Source organism: Lipotes vexillifer, unplaced genomic scaffold, assembly GCF_000442215.2.
Source record: "Lipotes vexillifer unplaced genomic scaffold, Lipotes_vexillifer_v1.1 scaffold141, whole genome shotgun sequence".
In the NCBI taxonomy this organism is placed as follows: Eukaryota; Metazoa; Chordata; class Mammalia; order Artiodactyla; family Lipotidae; genus Lipotes; species Lipotes vexillifer.
Window position 1 is genome coordinate 1,352,556 of NW_006792108.1, and position 23,557 is coordinate 1,376,112.

The 23,557-nt window shown below is 39.5% G+C and overlaps 1 protein-coding gene across 1 annotated transcript in view; it reads left to right on the top strand.

Moving 5' to 3' along the window:
• UTP20 (UTP20 small subunit processome component) overlaps positions 1-23,557 on the top strand; it is a 96,121-nt gene that overhangs the window by 4,914 nt on the left and 67,650 nt on the right. The window contains 15 exon segments of the mRNA XM_007465345.1: positions 2,308-2,389; positions 3,064-3,201; positions 3,824-3,979; positions 4,540-4,686; positions 4,771-4,905; positions 6,471-6,548; positions 8,476-8,654; positions 13,374-13,529; positions 13,673-13,761; positions 15,705-15,810; positions 19,309-19,459; positions 20,124-20,186; positions 20,995-21,153; positions 22,488-22,564; positions 23,311-23,390. Coding sequence (XP_007465407.1) covers positions 2,308-2,389; positions 3,064-3,201; positions 3,824-3,979; positions 4,540-4,686; positions 4,771-4,905; positions 6,471-6,548; positions 8,476-8,654; positions 13,374-13,529; positions 13,673-13,761; positions 15,705-15,810; positions 19,309-19,459; positions 20,124-20,186; positions 20,995-21,153; positions 22,488-22,564; positions 23,311-23,390 — 1,796 coding nt within the window.

The window sequence follows — 23,557 nt, forward strand, 5'->3', positions numbered from 1 at the left end:
CTGTACCAGCTTTTTGTTTAAAGTAAGGCAAAGATTGTTTGTAATCTATTTCAATCTGGGACTTAATGGAATTTCTACTTGGCGTCCTGATTACTTCTACATACTTCAATTGGCACACGAACACGTAAGATTAACCTTTTACCCCAACCCAGTATAAGTATGGATATGGGATAGGACTGTCGATTTTGTTTTTGTACCACCTCCCTTCACTCTACCCTCCTCTGAACACGGAATGAGAAAGAAATATTTTGCTGACCTTTACTAGTTCTCTATGAAGATTTCGGTAAAATGTATTGGAAACCGAGATTACTTCATTAAAGACCAGCAAGATCTTGGGGGATATATAGTTTATTTGGTTTCATGACTTCTGCTGTTATTTTTATATCTCCTGAGTCAGGCTCTCCAGTTATAAATTTATTTGCTTTCTGTATGACATCTTCAGCAGCCTGAATATTTTCACTTGACTGTTGTTGAAATCAAAGTCTACACATTCCTGTTCAAGCCAGCTCTTCTCATCATTTGTGTGTTCAGTAAATATGTACTCAATGCCAGGCTTTGTTTGGTCGCCCAGTTTCTAACGGTGATACCATCATTCTTCCCATCACTGAGATTTGGCCACTTAGAGACATCTTTGACCCAGTTGTCTTCAAGGACTTCACATCTTCTTGATTCTGCTATTCACGTACTCAATCCAGTGACTACTTATTGTACACTGTGTATCAGGCTTGAGATGCACTCACAAATAAACCAGATAAAAATCCCTCTTATGAAGTTTACATTTTATCAGGGGGAGAACATCTTGGGCATGGGGCTGGCATGAGTGAGGAACAGTGTGGAAGCCTGGGTGGTGCAGCAGCGTGTATAGGGGGAGAGTAATCAGGTGATGTCAGAGATGTGGTAGTAGGGGACCTGACCATAAAGGGCCTTGTGGATACTATAAGGTCTTTGGTTTCATTGCAGGGACTCTTGAAATGTCTCTTGGGTTCATCCATTGCCATTTCCCTCTGCCACTGGCCCTCTTTCATGCCCTTGTTTGCCCAAGCTTTTATGACTTGAATAACTTCCTAGTTGGACTGCCAGCCTCTTCTTTCTTCCTTTATATCACCCTATACTGGTGCCCAATTTCTCTTTCTGAAACTATTCATTTCTTATTCAGCCAACACTTATTAGTACCTGCTATGACCAAGGAACAATTAGGTGCTGGGGATATGGCAGAAATAGGAGAGATATATTCCATGCTCTTCTTTCATTTGGGAGACCAGTTTAAACAATGTGATTATATGAGTCATTATGTAGTTATAGCTGCATGGCTGGCTGACCTTGAGTATGTTGCGTAGCCTTTCTGCCCCTATTTCATTATCTATAGGATGGGGATAATAGTTCCTATACCACAGAGTCGTTGTGCTGATTAGATGAAGTAACATAGTAAGTGCTTACTTAAATGTAAGCTAGAGTCCCCACTCCTTTGCTTAGTGTTCAGAGCCACCTGTTGACTTGAGCAGCTTTATCTGGAGCTGTCTTCCCCACCCATATCATCCTTCTTCCTTTAGACAGACCAGCCTCTCTGATCTCTCTCTCTCTTTTTTATTTATTTATTTATTTATTTATTTATTTATGGCTGTGTTGGGTCTTCGTTGCCGCACACGAGCGTTCTCTAGTTGCGGCAGGCGGGGGCTACTCTTCAGTGTGGTGCCTGGGCTTCTACTTGCGGTGCTTCTCTTGTTGCAGAGCACGGGCTCTAGGCGCGGGTCTCAGTAGTTGTGGCACGCGGGCTCAGTAGTTGTGGCTTGAGGGCTCTAGAGTGCAGGCTCAGTAGTTGTGGGGCACGGGCTTAATTGCTCCGCGACATGTGGGATCTTCCCGGACCAGGGCTCGAACCCGTGTGCCCTGCATTGGCAGGTGGATTCTTAACCACTGTGCCACCAGGGAAGTCCCTCTCTGTTATCCCTTGACTGTGATCACTTCTGCCCACCCCGTGTTTGCTCCTGCTTTGATCTCTGGTAATATGCACTCCATTCCCCACCTGGATTCTTCCTGTCATTTAGGGATCACTACAAGTTTCATCTTTTCATAGTCTTTCTTATATGACCAGTGCCACCAATCCTAGGATTCTTAATGTCTATGACCTTCAGTCTTCTGTTTGACATGTGGGTGTCGTGGTAATCAAATGAGATTTTAAACTGCTTATGTTATTATACCTGCTACATCTTTCTTGCATACCTTGCACAGTGTTGGGCATGTAGTTAACATGTAGTACATCTTTATTAAAATGATGATTAATTAAACGTCTTATTTTCTCATTTATAGCATGTATAGTACACTCCTGGCTCATAGAAAACTACATATAAGAAATTTTGCTGCTGAAAGTTTTACTTTTTTGATGAGAAAGGTTAGTTTGATCATTTATGTGTTTATTGCTCATTAATCCTCAAGAATCTGATGAATGGAAGCAGGTATCTTTTATAATATAGTTATTATGGACTAATATTTTTTATATAAAGAGAAACCTGTTACTGTTTTGAGTTTATCTCACCGTAAGGTGGTTTTTGCTCACTAATGTGAAATAATTGGGGTTACTCTTTTATTCTTACTTAGTGTATACATATATTCTCTAATTCAAGTCAGTCTATGCATGAACAGTGAGATTAACAGAAATTTTTATAAAAATTTCCTGGAAGAAACTGATTGTATAGTGTCATTTGTGTTTGTTTTTAATAGAGTTTTTGTAATAAAACAAAAACATTGCTATTAAATTTCTTTTATACTCATAAAATATAAGCATACTATTTACTTTAAAAGATAGAATGTTGCCTTAGGTAATTTTTCTTGGTACATACCTTCATATTATGCCAATGAATTAATCACTCTTTTGTGTGACATTATACTCAAAAGTGATAATATACTCTTGCAGCAGTTTGAAATCATTGCAAGTGTCACTATTCCTTTTAGAATTTTTATCCTAATTACGTTTAAATATGAATCTTTAGAATAGCAAATAATAATTATTCATTAGGATATGTTTATGTTGTAAATACAGTTTTCCATTTGCATTTTGTGTTTTAGGTTTCTGATAAAAATGCACTTTTCAATTTAATGTTTCTTGATCTTGATGAACATCCGGAAAAAGTAGAAGGAGTTGGACAGTTGCTCTTTGAAATGTGCAAAGGAGTTAGAAATATGTTTCACTCCTGTACAGAGACGGTAAATAACTGGGAGGAGTTCCTTGAATCTATGTGAAAGGGATTAAAAGAAAATAGATAAGATTTACACAGACGACATGGAGAGAGGATTGCCTAGAATAAATAGAAAATATTCAGTGGGGCGCGTTAGGGCTTTAAAAACAGCGCTTACCTACTGTAGGCCCTGGGTCATTAGGTATTTTTCATTTAAAAAACAATCACTGCTCGGGACTTCCCTGGTGGTCCAGTGGTTAAAACTCTGCGCTTCCATTGCAGGGGGCACGGGTTTAATCCATGGTTGGGGAACTAAGATCTCACTTGCCATGCAGCATGGCCAAAAAATCAATCTGTCAATCAAAAAATTTTAAAAATCACTGCTCTCTTCATCCTGGGTGCTAGAAAGTGACATAAATTGATCGATGGGGGGGGCAGGGGGATTTTGTGTGATAAAATTCCCCATCCTAGTTTGGAAATTCTTTGGGGACATGTAGTTAACCACCAGAGCTGCCATATCCTTGATTATCCTGGATCAGATTTTAAGGTAGCTTGAGCAGAGTGGGGAATAATCAGAGAGGGAAATACCAATGTAATACTTGAAAATAAGAGTGTGCATGTTCATTTTCATGATTCTTGGATTCCCACAGGCAGTGAAGCTAATTTTGCAAAAGCTAGGACCAGTTACTGAAACAGAAACTCAACTTCCATGGACTTTAGTTGGAGAAACACTCAAAAACATGGTCAAATCCACAGCGTTCTACATCTACAAGGAACATTTTGGTATATTTTTTGAATGTTTGCAAGTGAGTTCTGATTTTTAAGTATTTGTGTGTAATTAGGAGTCTAAGAGTTGATTGTTGTTCTTAATTAAGCAGATCACTCCTGGATATTGTATTTTATAATTGTTGTCATCATATTTTTATATACTTACTAGGATTTTCCTTACCTCTATCCCCTGTACTGTTTTTACTTGCTTTGATATCTTGAGATGCAGTAGAGCATAGTGGTTAAGAGCGCAGGCTTTGGAGCCAGAGTCCTCTGTTTGAATCCTGGCTTTGTCACTTACTGCTAGTGTGACTTGGGAAAATTTAAGTCTCTGGTCCTCAGTTTTTTCATCTGGGAAATGGGGATAATAGTATTCCCTGCCAGTGAGGATTATGAGGAAATACTTGTAAAGAACTTACAACAGTGCATTCAGAAATGTTAGCGGTTATTATTAGTGACTCCCAGTAAATGTGTCTTTTTCTTTCACAGAAAAAGAATGTGAAAATTTGAACTGCTTTACACAATATTTTCATTATTAAATTAACAGATGAGTTTGATCTTTGGTAGTTATTCTTTCTTATAAATTCTTCGTTTGCAGGAATCACTCCTGGATCTACATACAAAAGTAACCAAGACTAACTGTGGGGAAAGTTCTGAACAGTTTAAAAGGTTGTTAGAAACATATCTGATACTTGTAAAACATGGAAATGGATCAAAGATAACCAAACCTGTTGATGTTTGTAAAGTGAGTTCCCAACTTAATTTGCTTAGAGCCTATTCATTAGAAGCTGATTGCTAAGTGTGCATTGTTTTTCCTTTTATTTTACAGGTATTGTCTCAAACATTACAAATAGCCCATCTTTCCACATCTTGCCGGGCGACCCTCTTGGATGTAATTTCTGCTTTGATCCTAGGTGAAAATGTTTCCTTGCCAGGGACCCTCATCAAAGAAACCATAGAAAAAGTAATTTACTTTTGCAAATATTAACTGAATAGTTAATACTATGTTTAGCATTGAGTAAGCCTTCTGGGGAATTAAATGAAGCTCGGCAAAGGCTCTGTCTTCAGGGAATTTATAATCTTGTTAATGAGATGTGAATCGCGTGCTTTAATGGAAATAAGCAAAACAAAATATGATAAAAGCTAAATCTGTTCAGCAAATATTCACCAAACAAATATTTGCTTAACCAAGTTCAGGCTATGGACTAGATATTGTAGAGTGGACACTCTTATTTTATTTATTTATTTTTGCCTGTGATTTTTTTTTTTTAATTAATTTTTTTTTAAATTAATTTATTTTTATTTTTGGCTGCATTGGGTCTTCGTTACGGCGCGCAGGCTTTCTCTAGTTATGGCAAGTGGGGACTACTCTTCGTTGCGGTGTGCGGGCTTCTCATTGCGGTGGCTTCTCTTGTTGCTGAGCACAGGCTCTAGGCACGCAGGCTTCAGTAGTTGAGGCTTATGGGCTCTAGAGCTCAGGCTCAATAGTTGTGGTGCACGGGCTTAGTTGCTCTGCAGCACGTGGGATCTTCCCAGACCAGGGCTAGAATCCATGTCCCCAGCATTGGCAGGCGGATTCTTAACCACTACACCACCAGGGAAGTCCTGCCTGTGATTTTTTATTGTTAGGGAAGTGGGGCCCTGGGGGTATGTAGTTAAAATCTGTTGAATCAATCTATTTATGTCACGTCGAAACATAAAGGTTAATTCTGTCTGGGGTTGAGGGACAGAGAAAGCTTTTCAAAGGATTAATATTTTGGATAGTCATTGAAGGTTAAATAGCAGTCTGCCAGTCAGAGAAGGTGTTAAAAACTCTAGGATAGAGAATGGCAAAAATGTGTTCAAAAATCTATGTTGCTGGGCACATGCACACATGAAGTGTGATGTATATCAGCAAGGCTTTGCTTGCCTTTGAAAAGTTAGGTTGGATTTTATCCTCTAAGTAGTGGAGGGCCCTGGAAAAATGTTAAGCAGGGAAATGATTTAATGAGATTGGCATTTTAGTGAGTTTAGAAGATGAATTGGAGGGAAGTGGAATTGAAAATAGATCAGTTAGGTTCTTCCTAGCTTCTTGTAGTGCAACAGTATAAAGTTTAGAGGAAGGTGTAAAGTCGTGCTACTTGCCCTTTTGTAATTCTCTGTAGCTGGGAAAGAATGGAGCAGCTCTTAGGCAAAGCCCTGGGTAATCACTAGAAACACAGCCCTTCGCATTTGTAAGTCCCTTTGAAGAAGGCCGAGCACTTAGAATACTGGTTGAAGTGTGCCCACCATACCTTTACTCTAGTAGCTTCTTTCCCGAGAAGGAAGGCCCAGTGCCTATGTCTCACACCTGGTGTGTCCATCTGCACAGTGGCAAATTCAACAATCCAGTTCTTTTTGCCTTCCATGAGTATTTTAACTTGTATCAAGCATCCCACACTTCCTGCTTGCAAGTTAGAGGATCTTGAAGGTTTCGGATGTTTTTATTTTCAGGAATGGGAAAGTACTCTCTTTGTATTTACATTACTATTCTTTGCCTCTGGTCCACAGATTTTTGAGAGCAGATTTGAAAGATGCTTAATTTTGGGTTTTTCGGAAGTCATGTTTGCTATGAAGCAGTTTGAGCAGGTGAGTGAGATATTAAGTCTTGGATTTGTTTTGTTTTAAATCTGTCACGATAAAATTATCAATTTAAAAATCCTGTGATTTTGTTTTTTGAAAGGAATAGAATAAGTATTTGATGTTTTAGTTCATGTATTTTTTTTAAAGCAATTATATTCCAGTTCTAGGTCATATGTGAAACTTTATTCCACATGCTGAGCATTTTAAATGATACTAAGTAACCAATTTGTTTTTCTAATAATCTTTTAGGAAGTTATAGAACCATGTGCTAAATTTGAAAAAAAAATGGCTTAAGGAACTTAAACTGTGAATTTGAAGCATAGAAAATAGTTTCTGAAACAGTTTGCATAGGAGGAGGGTTATGAATTCATTTCATTGCTACAGAACGAATTGCTACCTGATAGAATGAGGTAGAAATCTTTCTCATCAAATCCTGAGTTTATTTTGTCCTTGCCCCTCACCCTCATCAAACATTTGCCACTCCTCCTAACTGGTGATTCTACAGTACACTTCATGGAAATCTCTGTATCTCTTCTCTCATTTTTCCCTTTAGTCTTTAATAATATATATTTTCATTTGTCTCAGAAAAATACTTCTTTATACATGTCCTAGCCCTGTTGCTTCCTGCCCAGTGAGGGCTCTTTATTTCTCTCTGGTTTTCTTAGCAGCTGCCTCTTTTCCGTCTCCCCTGTTCCCTGTGGTCTTTTTTTAAAAAACTTACTTTTATCAGAGTACTCTATGTATGTTGTTTAAAAGGTTGCACAGGGCTAAAAGGCACTCACTTCATTCCCACTCCCATCTTCCTCACTAGGAACAAGCACATCTAATGATTTTTAGCTATTTTTTTCTAGTATTTACTTTATTTTATTTTATTTTTTTTTTTTCTTGCGTTATGCGGGCCTCTCACTGTTGTGGCCTCTCCCATTTGCGGAGCACAGGCTCCGGACGCGCAGGCTCAGTGGCCATGGCTCACGGGCCCAGCCGCTCCGCGGCATGTGGGATCTTCCCGAAACGGGGCACGAACCCGCGTCTCCTGCATCGGCAGGCGGACTCTCAAGCACTGCGCCACCAGGGAAGCCCTACTTTATATTTTTAAATCATCTGAACATACTGCTTTTCCTTGACTTACTAGTTTTAGTCCTCATCTGGTAGGCTTCATCCTGGGTAGGTGGATTTCTAGTTCTTTTACGCTTCTCATCTGCGCAACAGAGTTACATTATAAATTTTGGTTGAATTCATATGCATCAAATACTTAATCCCTATAATCAAGGAGTATTTTATAATTACATTTTCTTTTTTGTATACCCTTTCGTTTTTCCTGAAGTTACCAATTGCCTCATTCTTTAAAAACTTGAAATTGCTGGTGAGTCTGCCAACAGCATCATAGAATGCCTTTCACGTGGCAAACTGTTAGATCATTTGGCAGCTCTTTGTTTTTCTTTTTTCTTTTTAGGAGACATTCCTCCTAGAGCCATTCAAGTCTGAACATATTGCTTTCTCTGCCCACTGCACAGATGTCATACTAGGACTTGCCTCTCCCTTGTTTCCTGGGTCCCATGTCTTTCTTTTATTGTAGTTTCCCCACGTATTTTGATGAAACACATTCTCCAGAGGTTCCTGAGAAACGGTGAATGGAAATAAAATTTTGAGATTTAGTGCATCTGTAAGTGTCTTTATTCTCTCCTCAAACTACATCACCAGTACGCTGGGTACAGCATTCTAGATTCTGTCGTTTCCCCTCAGTTTTTTAGGCATTGCTCCATTGTCTTCTGGCCTCCACTGTTCCTTTGCAGAGGTCTGATGTCATTACGATTCCTGAGCCTTTATTTATGATCTCTTTTTTTCTCTGTGGAAGTGTTAGAATCTTCTCTTCATTAGGTGTTCTGAAATTTTATCTGTTGTTAATAAGTGTGATTTTCTTTCTTATTTTTAGCTTTTTCTACCCAGCTTTCTCTTGTATATTGAGAATTGCTTCCTGACTGATGACGCTGCAGTCAAAGGTGAAGCTCTGGCCATTTTGGCCAAACTCATTCTGAACAAAGCAGCACCTCCCACCACTGGCTCCATGGCGATTGAGAAGTACCCTCTGCTTTTCTCAGAACAGACAGTGGGGTAAGTTCTAAGTCTTTATTCCCTGTATTCTTGGTAGGATTGCCCATTTAAAAATAATGCATTCAGAATACTGTAAAAACTGAAGATCTACATGTATTAACTGGAAAGATGTCCATGATACATTGTTATGTGAAAAAAGCAAGTTGTAGGACTTTCCTGGTGGCACAGTGGTTAAGAATCCTCCTGCCAATGCAGAGGACACAGGTTCGAGCCCTGGTCCAGGAAGATCCCACATGCCATGGAACAACTAAGCCCGTGCACCACAGCTACTGAGCCTGCTCTCTAGAGCCCATGAGCTACAACTGCTGAGCCCGCGAGCCATAACTACTGAGCCCACATGCCACAACTACTGAAGTCTGCATGCCCAGAGCCCATGCTCCACAATAAGAGAAGCCTGCGCACCGCAACGAAGAGTAGCTCCTGCTTGCCGCAGCTAGAGAAAGCCTGCGCACAGCAACAAAGACCCAGTGCAGCCAAAAATAGATAAATAAATTTAGAAAAATAAGTAAACCAAGTTGTAGAAGAGTACACGATCCCATTTTGCAAAGTTAAAACCAAAAGTATATATAAGCATAGGAACACATGTGAAAGGATACAGAAACAGGTTATTTAACTTCAAGAGCGTGGTAAGTGAAAGAGGTCACTATTAATTTTCTTAACCTTTTATTTTAAAACAATTGTATATTCACGTGTGGTTATAAGAAATAGGACAGAGAGTTTCCATATACGTTTCACTTAGTTCCCCCTGGTGGCAACATTTTATTTGGCTTGGCCAAAAAGTTCGTTTGGGTTTTTCCGCATGATGTTACAGAAAAACCTGAATGAACTTTTTGGCCAACCCAATACAAAAGCTTAGTGCAATATCACAACCAGAAAATTGACATTGGTACAATCCACCAACCTTGTTCAGATTTACCAGTTTTACATCACTCATCTCTGTGTTTGCATGTATATGGATATATAGTTCTGTGCAATTTTATCTCATGTCTATTCACAACCACCACCAAAGTCAAGATACAGAGCTGTACCATCACTGCAAGGATCTCTCGTGCTACTTTTAATAGCCACACTCACCCTGCCACTCCCCACTCCATCGCTAACTCCTGGCAACCACTAATCTTATTCTCCATTTTTACAATTTTGTCATTTCAAGAATATTATATAAATTATGCAGTACAGCTTTTGAGATTGGCTTTTTCACTCAACACAGTTCCCTTGAGACCCATCTAAGTTGTTGTGTGCATCAGTAATCCATTCCTTTTTATGTTGAGCATCTTTGTGTGCTATTCCTGAGTAGTATTCCATGGTAATGGATGTAGCAGTCTGTTTAAACATTCACTTGTTGAAAGGAATAACTAGGTCATTCCTAGTTTTTGGCTATTATGAATAAAGCTGTTATAAACATTCATGTACACAGCTTTCCATTTCTCTGAGATAAATGCCCCAAAGTGGACTTATTGGGTTATAGGGTAAGGGCATGTTCAGTTTGGGGTTTTTGTTTTGCAGTTTTTTGTTGTTGTTGTAGTTTTGTTTGTTGCTTCGTTTTATTTTTCATGTTCAATTTTATAAGAAACTGCCAAATGGTTTTCCAGAGTGACTGTGCCGTTTTACATTCCCAGCAGTAGTATAAGTGATCCAGTTTCTCTGCATCCTCACCAGTATTTGTTATTTTCACTGTTTTTTGCTTTTGCCAGTCTGATAGGATATAGTGATATCTATCTCACTGTGGTTTTAATTTGCATTTCCCTAATGGCTAAGGATGTTGAATATCTTTTCATGTGCTTATTTTCCATCTGCATATCGTCTTTACTGAAATATCTGTTCATTTCTTTGGCCCATTTTCTAATTTGATTGTTTCTTTGCTGTTGAGTTTTGAGAGTGCTTTATATATTCTAATACAAGTCCTTTTGTCTGCTTCGTGATGGTGCAAATATTTTCTCCCAGCCTGTAGCTTGTCTTCCTTTGCTTAACAAGATTTTTCACTGATCAGAGTTTTAAATTTTGATGAGGTCCAATGTATCAACTTTTCCTCTTATGGATAATGCTTTTGATGTCAAGTCTAAGAACTATTTGCCTAACTATAGGTCCCAAGTATTTTCTCCTATTTTTTTTAAGTTTTATCATTTTATGTTTTACATTTAAGTCCATGATCCATTTTGAGTTAATTTTTATATAAGGTGTGAAGTTTGGGTCAAATTTCCTATTTTGCCTCTGAATGTCCACTGCTCTGGCAACATTTGTTGAAAAGGCTGTTCTTCCTCGTTGAGCTGCTTTTGCTTTTGTGTCAAAAATCAGCTGGGCATAAATGTGTGGGACTGTTACTAGCTCTCTATTCTGTTTCATTGATCTATGTGTCTGTCCTCCTCTAATGCTACAATCTTGTTACTATAGCATAAAATAAATCTGGAAATCTTAAAAAAAAATCCTTTCACTGTATTCTTCTTTTTCAAGATTGTTTCGTCTATTCCTGGTCCTTTGCCCTTTTGTATAAATTTTAGAAGAAACTTGTCTATATCTACAAAAAAGAAAAAACCTTGCTGGGATTTTGTTTTGAATTGCATTAAATCTATAGGTCAATTTGGGGAGAATTGACAACCCCCTAAAGAGACACAAAACTGTTATCTTTGTTTATGACAAGAGGATGGTAAAGAGAAGAAAGAAGTGACTATTAGCTTTTAGGTTATAAACCTTTGCATTGTTTGAATTGTTAAAAGGTCTATGGATTACTTTCTCAATTTCATTAAAAACAGTACATACTCTTTGGAAGTCGAAACAAAGTATATGTAATATTTGAGAGGATTCTGCTTACTATTTTTCAAATAGTTGAGTGGGTGTGCCTCTAGAAATTATAGATCAGGAAACCAGTTCCCTTATCATTCCTAATAAATGTAAGCATATTAACTTAAGGCGAGTGCCACAGGTTCTATATTTCTTTGTCTAAGAAAACTTCCATCACCCCATAGAATAACACGTGAATGGTCACCTTTGTCTGAATATTCCTGATCACACTCCATCCACTCACCTCACAGATTTTTTGTGAAAATAAAAGGAGATAATAGATGTGAAAAGACTCTTGGGAAAATAAATTTATTCTGTCATTTGACAGATATTTATTGTATCAGACACTGTTCTAGGCACTGGGATATAATAATGAAAAAGAAAAAAGTTTCTTCTTTGGGGGAGATGACAGTCTTGGGGGGACAGGCATGTGAGGCAGATAAACAAACAAGTTAGTTTTAGATTGTGATAAAAAGAAAAATAAAACAGGGCTTTGAGACAGAGTAGACAGAGAGGCAGCACTACTCCCATCTAGAAAGGGGACCTTTGGTCCGATTGTAATGGTGGAAGGATCCAACCTGGCAAAGAAAGGCTGGGTGAAAGGCTTTCCAGGCAGAGGGAAGCGTTCCTGCAAAGGCTCTGGGATGGGAATAAGCCCAGTGTGTTTGAGGAACAAAAGGAAAGCCTGTGTGGGTAAAGAGCATTGAGTAAGGAGGAGAGAGGAAGTGAGTGAAGGAAGAGAGGGTCGTAGCACCCAAGGCCTTACAGGATGAGATGAGTATGGATTTTATTGGAGGAGCTCATTGGCAGGTGTGACGAAGCAGGGGAATGACATGGCAACTAATGACTCATCTTTATAAAGCATCTCAATATTTTATTTGTAAGATTTTTTCCGATTATTGAGTCATGGTTAATACTAGAAAGACTGTATATCAAGGTAGAGTGACTTTTAGAAATTACCAGTAAAATTAACTTAGTTATCTCTCATAATTTCCAAGCATTCAGTATCCTGATAAGTATGAAACAAAAGAGAATGCAACTTTTTTGGTTAACTTTAATGATAAAAAGGTATAGGAATAAAAACCTGATATTCTAATTCTATTCCATAATAAGTTAACCAAACTGGACATGGAGGATTAATTATAAAAACAGATCAATTTACTTATTGTTTCTATGACTTTTCTTTCCACTGGATTTCTGTCTTTTAGATAGGACTGAGGTATAGTTCATTGGCAAAAATAGAGGCAAACAAGAATACCGCCAAAGTAACAAATACCTAAAACTGAATGTCATATTAGAAAATAGTGTTGAGTAACCACTTATCAGATTAAAGCCTCAGAGAAAGTTACTTCTTGCTTTTTTTTTGGCCGCATGGCATGCGGGATCTTAGTTCCCCAACCAGGGATTGAATCCGCACTCCCTACAGTGGAAGAGTGGAGTCTTAACCACTGGACCGCCAGGGAAGTCCAAAAGTTACTTCCAAGTCATAATCATTTTAGCGACATTTGCCAAATTCACTGTGATTCCTTTGCAACATCATTCTACACATTTGTGAAGCAGTAAAATTCATGTCAGAAAGGAAAGGGGGGATGAAGTCAGTTCATGCCACTAAATTACCTCTCCAGTTCTTAAACACATGTCCATCAGCACAAAATTCTGAAATAATACCTAAACCTGGAAGGGTTGCTTTAATTTATGAAGCAAATTAAAATAGAAAATAGAAGAAAATAGAACCAATGGGGTTGAAAAAATCTGTCACTGAAAAATCAGTAAATGAGTCACTTTTGTTTAATTATTTGTATTCAACTGTCACCACCAGTTCCTTCCTTCCCGCTAATGCTCCATGCATGGAAAGGAACCAATTTTACTTCAAACTTCAGAGGGCAAGAGCGATTATATCCTCTCTTATTTTAAATATGTGTTTATCTTTTCTTCCTTCAGATCCAATATAAGGCAGAAGAAGAACAGATCCAAGGGAGGAAAGGAACAGATCTCAGTATTAGATCATCTTTTATCTATAATTCAGTTACCCCCAAGTAAAGAGAGTACTTATCTTTCATGCTCTTGGGCGGCCCTTGTCGTGTTACCTCATATTAGGTGAGAAAATCAACTGTGTTTAATTGTGAAAGGTGTTTTAGCAAGCTGATGAAAACATTTATTAGCCATTTTTTGCCATTTCATGAAAAAGCCATTGAATGCTAGTTTGAGCATTTCCCTTTTTCTCCCCACTTCTTGGACAGACCCCTGGAGAAAGAGAAGGTGATACCCCTAGTCACCTGCTTCATAGAGTCACTCTTCATGACTGTTGACAGAGGGAGCTTTGGAAAAGGTCAGTTACAATCACCATTTGTTCTCTTGTCTGTCTTTTCTGGCACACCCAGAGTAACTGTAAACACATGAATACCAGGGAATAGTACTGCCATTGTGCTGTGTTCTGGCAGAACCCCCTGTATGTAAATAGGAAAAAAAGAGACTGAGATGGAGGCGTTACCCTTGTACCTCATAATGTGGTGACAAAGTCAGGACAGCTTGAACATTTGCTGAGTCCAAAGGTGTAGTAGTAGAAGGCTGCCATGGTCAAAGAAATCAGACTCAACTTCGATTCCCAGCTTGTGTCTTGTTGCTGTCTTCCACGCGCAGTCTAGCCCTGGTATACACTTGTGCTCCAGGCATTTGCTTACCTAGAGCAAAACACTTTCTTGTATGTCCCTCTGGCTACCGTTGCACATGTGTCCCTTCTGCCTGGAGTCCTTTCTAGGTCTTTCATCATTTGGTGAACTCGTACTTAGCTTTCAAAACTCAGCTCAGGGCTTCCCTGGTGGTGCAGTGGTTAAGAATCCGCCTGCCAACGCAGGGGACATGGGTTCGAGCCCTGGTCCAGGAAGATCCCACACACCGCGGAGCAACTAAGCCCGTGAGCCACAACTACTGAGCCTGTGCTCTAGAGCCCACGAGCCACAACTATTGAAGCCTGCGTGCCTAGAGCCCATGTTCCGCAGTGAGAGAAGCCACCACAATGAGAAGCCTGTGCACTGCAACAGAGAGTAGCCCTCGCTCGCTGCAACTAGAGAAAGCCTGCGCGCAGCAACAAAGACCCAACACAGCCAAAAATAAATAAAATTTAAAAAAAAAAAAAACTCAGCTCACAGTACCTCTAGAAAGGTCTTCATGACTCATCCAGGCAGAAGTAGACTGCCCTGCCCCAAACACCATTTCCTGTTGTATACTTGTCCAACTCCCCCAAGTAGCTGAGAACAGCAATTTAAAAGTAGGTATTTTGATCAAAATAAGATTAATAAAAAAATTTTGCTACAAAAATAAGCAAATAATGGTAGGTATTTTGTTTTATTCTAGCATGGTATTTTTTTTCCTAACACATGTATATAGTAGTCATTCATTTAAATATTAATTGCTAGGTTCTGTGTTAAATACTAAGCAGACATGTTAGAGAATAAAGTAGACCTGCCACATTTCCAGTGCTCAGTAGCCACATGTAGCTAATGGCTACCATATTGGATTGTGAGTACATTTGGCAGAAGTATAGAGCCTTTCTACCACTGCAGAAAGGAAGTTCTGCTGGATAGCCCTTTTCTAACTAGAGCAGGTGTTGGCAAAATATTTGTGTAAAGGACAATACAGTAAATATTTTAGCTTTTGTGGGCCACATTCAGTCTTCAGTCTTTGTGGCATATTCTGTTTGTTTGTTGTTTTAAACAACCCTTTAAAAATGTGAAAAGCATTCTTAGTTTGCTGTCCATATAAAAACAGACTACCCGCAAGTTTGTGGGCCATAGTTTGCCAACCTCTGGTCTAGGATTAAATGATTATCTAATTAATATAAATTGAGTCCATTATACATAGTAGCCATTGGATATGTGATTTCTTATAAATTGGAGTCATAAAATCAACATGAGTTTTACACAAAGATAATTTCTTAGCTTTTGAAAAGTCTAAGTCTATTCTCAAAAGTTCTAATTTTGATAATACCAGTTGGTAGAACCATTGAATTTTCTCCTTATCTCAGTTGAAGGGAATATACATTTGTATTCTCTATTTCTGAATATATTTTTCTCTTAAGAAAGTTAAAATATAAGACTTGGAACCTCTTTGCAGTTCCTTTCTGTTATATTCTGACATTTGACAGATAATCCTTTAGAAGGTACAGATTCACTTTAAGAACTCTGTATAAATACCAAGTGGTAGATAAAAGGAGATGTCTGTAGTTATTGTGTCAAAGAAATAATGTGTTTTCTCCTGTTTTTCTGCCTTAAGGAAGCTTATTTGTTCTTTGTCAAGCTGTAAATACTCTTCTAAGTTTGGAAGAATCTTCTGAGCTTCTTCATCTGGTTTCTGTGGAACGTGTGAAGAATTTAGTATTGTGAGTAAACATATCTTACATTCAGCTTAATAATGAATGAAATATAAAGGCTTCTGTGTTGGCAAAATCTTGTATCTATTTTTTTACCTGCGTTGTATTCTCATAGGAAATTTATTATTGATTGAAATCCTCCAGTTAAAAGAAGAACATTTTTGGATACAGTCTTTAAATACAGATTCATCTTTGTGAAAGGTTATCTTACTGTGTATGTAAATTAGTGTTGCAGAGTGAAGTGGGTGTATAATGCTGGTCACATGACATGACACCGTGGCTCCAACATACATGTTTCTGCTTTCACAGTGTTTCTCGGCTGGACACACTTAGCCCTTCAGAAAACTTTCCTGTGGTCCTTTTACTACATACCAAAACAATCCAGTTTGGGTTTTTTTCAAGTTTATTTTGATTTGGATCATAGCACAGGGCCGTTACTGAGAGCCATTCATTGCTCGGCTTAGCACCCTTTCTAAAGGTCAGGCGTTTTGAAAATCTTGTAAAGTAGTTTGCTTCTGTTTCTGGAGTGTAGTCCGTTTTATTTACAAGCTTTTAACAACAGATTTGCTCATTTACTTCATTCAATAAGTATTCATTGCTTTTCTCATGTACCAGGCCCTATTCTTGGCACTGGGAGACACACTAAATGAAACACACAATTCCCTGCCTTCATGGAGCTAACACACTAGCAAGAAGATATACTAAACAAAATAAACAAGTAAAATATATGGCCTGTTAGACAGTAGTAAAGTCGGGACAGGGAGAGTCTGGAGGCTGGAGACAAATAGAAGTTTTAACTAGGGAAGGTCTCACCAAGGAGATATTTGAGCAGAAACCCAGAAGCAGCAAGGAAGTAAGCCCTGGGGATAGGATATCTGGGACCTGGGGCACTCTGTCCCAAACCCAGGGAAGATGTGAGTGCCGAGGCTCTGTGGGTGCCTTGCTTGAGCATCAAGGAACTATTGTAGCTGAGTAGAGCGAGGAGAGGGTAGTAGGAGAGGAGGATATGGGGGGCGTGGTGGCAGGCAGTGTTTGACCTTTGGCCATTGTAGGGCCTTGGCTTTTACTGTGAGTGAAAGGGGAAGCCACAGGAGGTGTCTTTGGCAGGAGTGTGGCGTAGGCCAAAGTAGGATCACTCAAGCTGCTATATCGAGAAGAGACTGAAGGAGGATAAAGGAGACCAGTTAAGAGACTTAGTGCAGTAATCCAGAATCTCTGTACATTCCCCAATCTGGGCAAGGCTACTGTCTCTCTATTGTTAATTGAATTGCTTTAAATTTTTTTAAGGAGGAGTTTTTCTTTGTTGTCTTCCTACTTACCGTATTCCGTATGTGTTCCCTTTTTTTTTTTTTTTTTTTTTTGTGATACGCGGGCCTCTCACTGTTGTGGCCTCTCCCGTTGCGGAGCACAGGCTCCAGACACGCAGGCTCAGCGGCCATGGTTCACGGGCCTAGCCTCTTTGCGGCATGTGGGATCCTCCCAGACTGGGGCACGAACCCGTGTCCCCTGCATCGGCAGGCGGACTCTCAACCACCGCGCCACCAGGGAAGCCCCCTTTTTTTTTTTTTAAGTCATTCTATTTAAACTTCTCACACTGTATGCTTTGGTGGGAACAATTTAAGGCATCTATGGAGGTTTTAAAACAGAAAAGCACGCATAACAGAGTGGGATTTGTCTGTCCCTTGTGGAAGGCCAGCTGGCCTCCCGGGCAGGTGCTTTTAACCTAGGAGGCCTAGAAACCTCTAGTAGGAGCAAATCGGCTTGGAGGGTGGCAGTGCAAGTTTTCATTTGTGAAAGTTGTAGATGCAGGCCTCAGTGCTGGGTGCTGTGCTAGCTACTGGTTACGCCAGAGGTTTCACAGCCAAGACAACCTGGATTTGAACCTTGTCTTCATCACTTACTAGCTAGATAGCCTTGAGTAAGTTAGTTAATCTCAACTTTACTCTCAAAAGGGAGTGGCGGTACTTCCCTCATGGAGATTGAATTAGACTGTGCGTGCAGTGATAACAATACACAAATTGCATTTATTGAATTTTTATTATGTGCCGGTCACTCTTCTGAGTACTTTCTGTACATTATTATTACATTATTATTGTAATCCTCACAACAACTCCCTGAGGTATAGGTACTGTTAACATTGTAGAAGGGGGAACTCGAATTCTTTAATAAATCCAGAACCCCAGCTGCTTAGCACCTGCTGCCAGTCTGGTCTCAACCTCCGTCTCTCACCTGGATGACTGCAGTAGCCTCCTAACGAGTTTTCTTGCCTCCATCCTTGCCCTACTGCTGTCTGTTTTGTACCCAACAACAAGGATGATTCTTTTCCGTGAAAGAGAACATGCCACTCTTTTGCCAACAACCCTCAGAAATAGTGATTTTCAACCACGGGCCATTCTGGAGACGTTTATGGTCATCACAGCTGGGGACTGCTACTGGAGTGTGGTGGGTAAGGAGCGCCCTGCTGTGCACTGGACGGCCTCACAACAAAGAGTCACCTGGCCCGTGTGAGCAGAGCCACTGCTGAGAAACCCTGCTCTCGTGGTACCCAGCCTACTTGGGATAAAACCTGCAGTCCTCATCGTGTTCCTCAGGGCTCTGTGTAATCTAGGCCCTGGCTTCTGACCTCGTCCCCAGCCACTCCTCCTTGTTCGCTCCGTTCCAGCTGCACTGGTCTCCTCGATTCTCCTCACATAGGCAAGCACACCTGTCTGGGACTTGGCATCACTGCTCCCTCTGCCGGGAACGCTTTTCTTCCAGGTGCCTTTTGGCTCTCTTCTTGACTTCCTTCAGTCTCTGCCTTCCGTGACCACCGCCATATCAGACAGCACTCCTTTTCACCCCCTCGCCCTCTCGCCCTCTCCCCCGCGCACCAGTCTCTCAGTCCAGCCTCCTTTTCCTGAGGTGACCTTCCCCTATTAAAACATAAGCTCCAGGAGGATAGGGACTTTTTTCTTAGTTTCCTGTTATAGCCAGTATCTAGAAAAGTCACTGGTACATGGTAGATACTCAGTAAATATTTGTTGGAGGATAGCACATAGTGGTTAAGTGGCTTGTCCAGGGTTACATGGATGATGATGATGTTAGGCTGGCTTCAAGCCTGGGCTGCCCTACCCCAGTGCTGATGTGCCGGCCCCCTGCTCTGTACTGCTTGCCTCATAGCTCAGTACCCGGCACATAGAAAACACTCAGTGAATATTATATATCCCCCCTTATGTCACTGTCACTTAGGAGTACGTGGATTGAAAAGACAGCATTTGACTTCAGTCAAAACACCATATTATAATCCTGCCTCTGACTCTGGCTGTGTGTCTGTACTTGAGCGTGTGGCTCACTGTTGGTGGACCTCAGATTCTTCATGTCTCAAGTGATGCTAAATGTCCACGTAAAACTTTCACCTGTTCCCTCTTACATTTCTTTCATCAGTGATAATTTTCTGTGGTTTCTAGTATAGCCTAAGTTCTCTGTGGTGTATGGTACAGTTTGGGTCTAATAAATATCTCGTTGCAGAGCATTTCCTTTGGAGCCATCTGTGTTGCTGTTGGCTGATCTCTATTATCAGAGATTATCCTTATGTGGCTGCAGGGGGCCACTTTCAGAGGAAGCTCTGATGGAATTATTTCCCAAGTTACGAGCAAACATTTCAACTGGCATATCCAAGGTACTACGGTTTTGTGGTGTGTTCTCTGCCTCTCATCTTTTGTTTTATGCGTGTATTGCCAGTGGTTGTCAGGGCTCCTTAATCAGAAAATGCTGCTTTGGGATGGTTTCTGTTTAAAGCAATGATTCCTAAACACTGACCTACAAACTGATTGCAGCAGGATTAATTGGGGCGCTTACTAAAAATATAAATTCTGGGTCCCAACACCCCCAAATTCTGATTCCGCAGGCATAGGGTGGAAGTGACATATATCTGCATGATTTTTCAAAGCTCTGTAGGTGATTCTGCTGCTCATTCAGGTGTATAGAAATACCTGAACATGTTATTTAGAAATAAAAATCATTAATTTCAGTGGAACTGTAAGCTTAATCAGGTTCTTTGCGCTTATTTACAGAGATGCTTATAGTGTCATAGTTCAAAGAAGCAGCACCGTTTTATGAGCAACCTTATCTTCTCAGTCTAGTCTGGTCATTAATTGTTTCAAGTACCATTTGAATAAGGTGTTGGTTGGTGTTGAATATGAAATAAGGAATAGAATAAACATGTATTACTCTGACAAGTGGTATATCTTTCATAATTCCATGAAACTTAGGTCTCACTGACTCTTAATCAGTTTCTTGTCTTTAAACGTTGGAGTTTGAAACATGCCTTTTAATTTCTCTAGATTCGGCTTTTGACAATAAGGATCCTAAACCACTTTGAGGTTCGGCTTCCGGAATTAATGGAGGTATTTTAACTGTTCGTTTTGGGTAACTTTTAAAAAATGTAACTTGACATATTGTTTTCCAAAATGATAATTTTGCAAAAAATTCAAATACCATGTAAATATCTATCATGAAGTTTGAAAAAAACTTTTTGCAATTCTTATTCCCATCCCCTCAGCAAGGCCACCACTGAAAATCCATAGTTAGTTGGTGACTATTCTTTCAGACTTTTTGTATATACACACATAATTTAAACAAATGGTGTCATGCAAGTTTTTCCATATCCGTACCTCTAGCCCTACCTCATTTCTTTTGAAGTTTGAATGGTGCCCCACAGTTTAAAATATTGTATTTAACCAGTTCCCTCTTGATGGATGCTTAGGTGGGTTGTTGGTAGTTTTGCAGCATTTCTAATAATTCTGCCATGAACATCCTTACACAGATACCTTTGTTCAGGGAAACATTTCAGTAATGCAAATGACTACTTTCTTCCAGAAGTAGAAATTACTTCTACTTAGAAGTAGAATTGTACAGTGAAAGTATATGTACATTTTCTTTATTTCAAAAAATATTGCCAGTCAACTTGAGGGATTTTGAGAATTACTTGCCTGTTTTTTACTTGTCATGTCTCTGCTAGACACTAAACCTAAATTATCTACCAAAAAGTAAATGATGTGAGGAAGAATGAATCATTTACTCAAGAAATGTGTTGCTTATTTAATTTAAAACATTAATATATGCCAGTTTTTCTTTTTTAGACTTGTGTTCACACTTAATGTTCTTTTTGGAAAATCAAAATACTGACCTGCCTCCTGGTTTCCTCTGGTTCAGGATGACGAGCTCTCAGAGCGTCAGTCTGTCTTTGCTATATTACGCCAGGCAGAACTTGTGCCAGCAACTGTGAATGATTACAGAGAGAAGCTTCTTCATTTGAGAAAACTAAGACATGATGTGGTACAGACTGCAGTCCCTGATGGGCCGTTACAAGAGGTAAAAACAGTGTTTGGGGTTTTTGGGGTGTTTTTTTTTGCGGTACGCGGCCCTCTCACTGTTGTGGCCTCTCCCGTTGCGGAGCACAGGCTCTGGACGCGCAGGCTCAGCGGCCATGGCTCACGGGCCCAGCCGCTCCACGGCATGTGGGACCTTCCCGGACCGGGGCACGAGCCCGTGTCCCCTGCCTCAGCAGGCGGGCTCTCAACCACTGCGCCAACAGGGAAGCCCGGGTTTTTTTTTTAACTCAGTTTATACTTTAAGATCTGTTTAGCTGGTATTTGAAAAAAGAGAAGCATACTAAATAGTCACCAAAAAATTTTAAAAAAGAGAGAGAGAGAAAGAATTTTTAAAAGCAAGAATTATAAAAAAAAGAATTTAAAACTAAGTAAATACCCAGTTCTGTTCAATGCTTTGAGTTAAATGGCTCTACAGCCTTTTCAACTGTAGAAATAATTTACTATCATCCCTTCTCCTGAGTGTGTGTGTAGTATGTGAGGATAGGTAGTAGGTGGCAGCAGGAGGAACAAGGTCAAGTTGACAGCCTGATACTCTTCTCCAGATTTGTTCACTGCTGCAGGACGTCAGCCCTCTACCTTTTGTATCAGGGATTTTCCGTCCATGACCCTTGAGGGTACATCACTATCCCTTTGGGAAGAAGGCCAAGTGGAGGCATTCCCCTTTCAAGCAGAGCAGTTCTGTTCTTAACCTGTTCTGTATATTAGCGTCCTGTGTTATGTTCCATTTGGAAAGGGGCTCTGCTGCTAAGGTAGACACAAGCACCCCACCCCCAAATAATAATAGAACTACCACTTTACATGATGTTTCCTGAGTGCACGGGGATGCTAGTAACAGTGACTATCATTCCAGAAGGCAACTGTGAAAACTTCAGACCCTCTGAACTGAACTCTTTTAATGCCTAGTTTTGAGAACTCACACATCTGCTTATAAAGCCTCAGCTGCCATTTACATAGTGCTTTGCTGGGTTCTTTGGCACCTGTGCTTTACTGATTACCGTTCAAGTTTTGTCTTGTCAGGTGATGGCAGTATTTATTAGGAATGAATTTAATCATGAGTCAAATCTGTTTATTCAAATATATCCTTTATTCGTGAACATCTGGAGTGAGTTTGAATACTATGTTTTCTTAAGTGATTCTTCTCTGTTAAATAGTGAGTGACATTTTGGGAAGAGGAGGAAAATTACTGTACCTGAATTTTGGATTGGCACCTGCAAGTTTTTTCTTAAAGCAGAAGCTTCTTTCCAAACCTCAGTTTGTCCAAGTCAGGATCCTTGCATTTTGGTGCCGATCTAAACTAATTTCCTATGCTTGCAGATGCCACTTCGTTATCTGTTAGGCATGTTATATGTTAACTTCAGTGCTCTCTGGGATCCTGTTATTGAACTCATAAGGTAAGCCTGGGTGAAATGGATGAAGCTGTTGTGCTTTCACTACTGCAGAATGATGATGGAGCCAGTATTATACTCTGGGGTGTGATTTAAGTGAATGGGTGTGTATGGTATTTATAGCTACCTTAAAGCCTTTGTGGGACAAGGTGAAGAAAAAGTAAACATTAATTATTCTATCTGATGCCAAGTTTTTGACAATTCAGTTGTTTTATATATGTTTCTCTGTACTTTGAAATAACTTTGGAGAACTTTCTCTTTTTATATTATACACCTGTATTGAATTTTTTTTATAGTAATAAGTACTGTATAATAGTTGTATACTTTTACTTATATATATTGAGTCATTGAGCCAAACTCTAATTTAAAAATTAAAAATTTAATTTAAAACCCTTGCTGTCTAGTATCCAAAACCCTTTAGCTCTAAAAAGGACGTTCATAATCACATAAAAAATGCATATGTTGGGCCTCATTTATAGAAATCTGTCCTTCTGCAGGCATTTGTCTTCAGAGGGCCTACTCTGGCTTTTTGTCGGATTGGAAATATATTATGTGTGGCCTCTCAAAACCCTAAATATTAGACCTTAGCAGAACAGGCATTTTGAAAAATAAAGTACAAAAGTTGTTTATGACCCCACATTCAGGGATAATTTAATTAGTATTTTAGTTATATCCTTTCACTTTTTTTTTGTATGAGATATCTCAAAATAGGGTCCATACCACAGGTTTTATTTTATGATCTTTACTCTTAGTTCTCATGCACATGAAATGGAAAATAAGCAATTTTGGAAAGTCTACTATGAACATCTAGAAAAAGCAGCTACACATGCTGGTATGTAAAGGAATATGAAGGAGGGGGCTGTGGGAGGAAATGGTTGTTTATTTAATTTCTATTGCTTAATTACACATAAAATTGGAAAGCAGAAATGAGAAATGTATTATCTTTGATAACCTTTGGATACTGTTATAGTTTGCTTGTATTACTAGAGAAAGGAATGC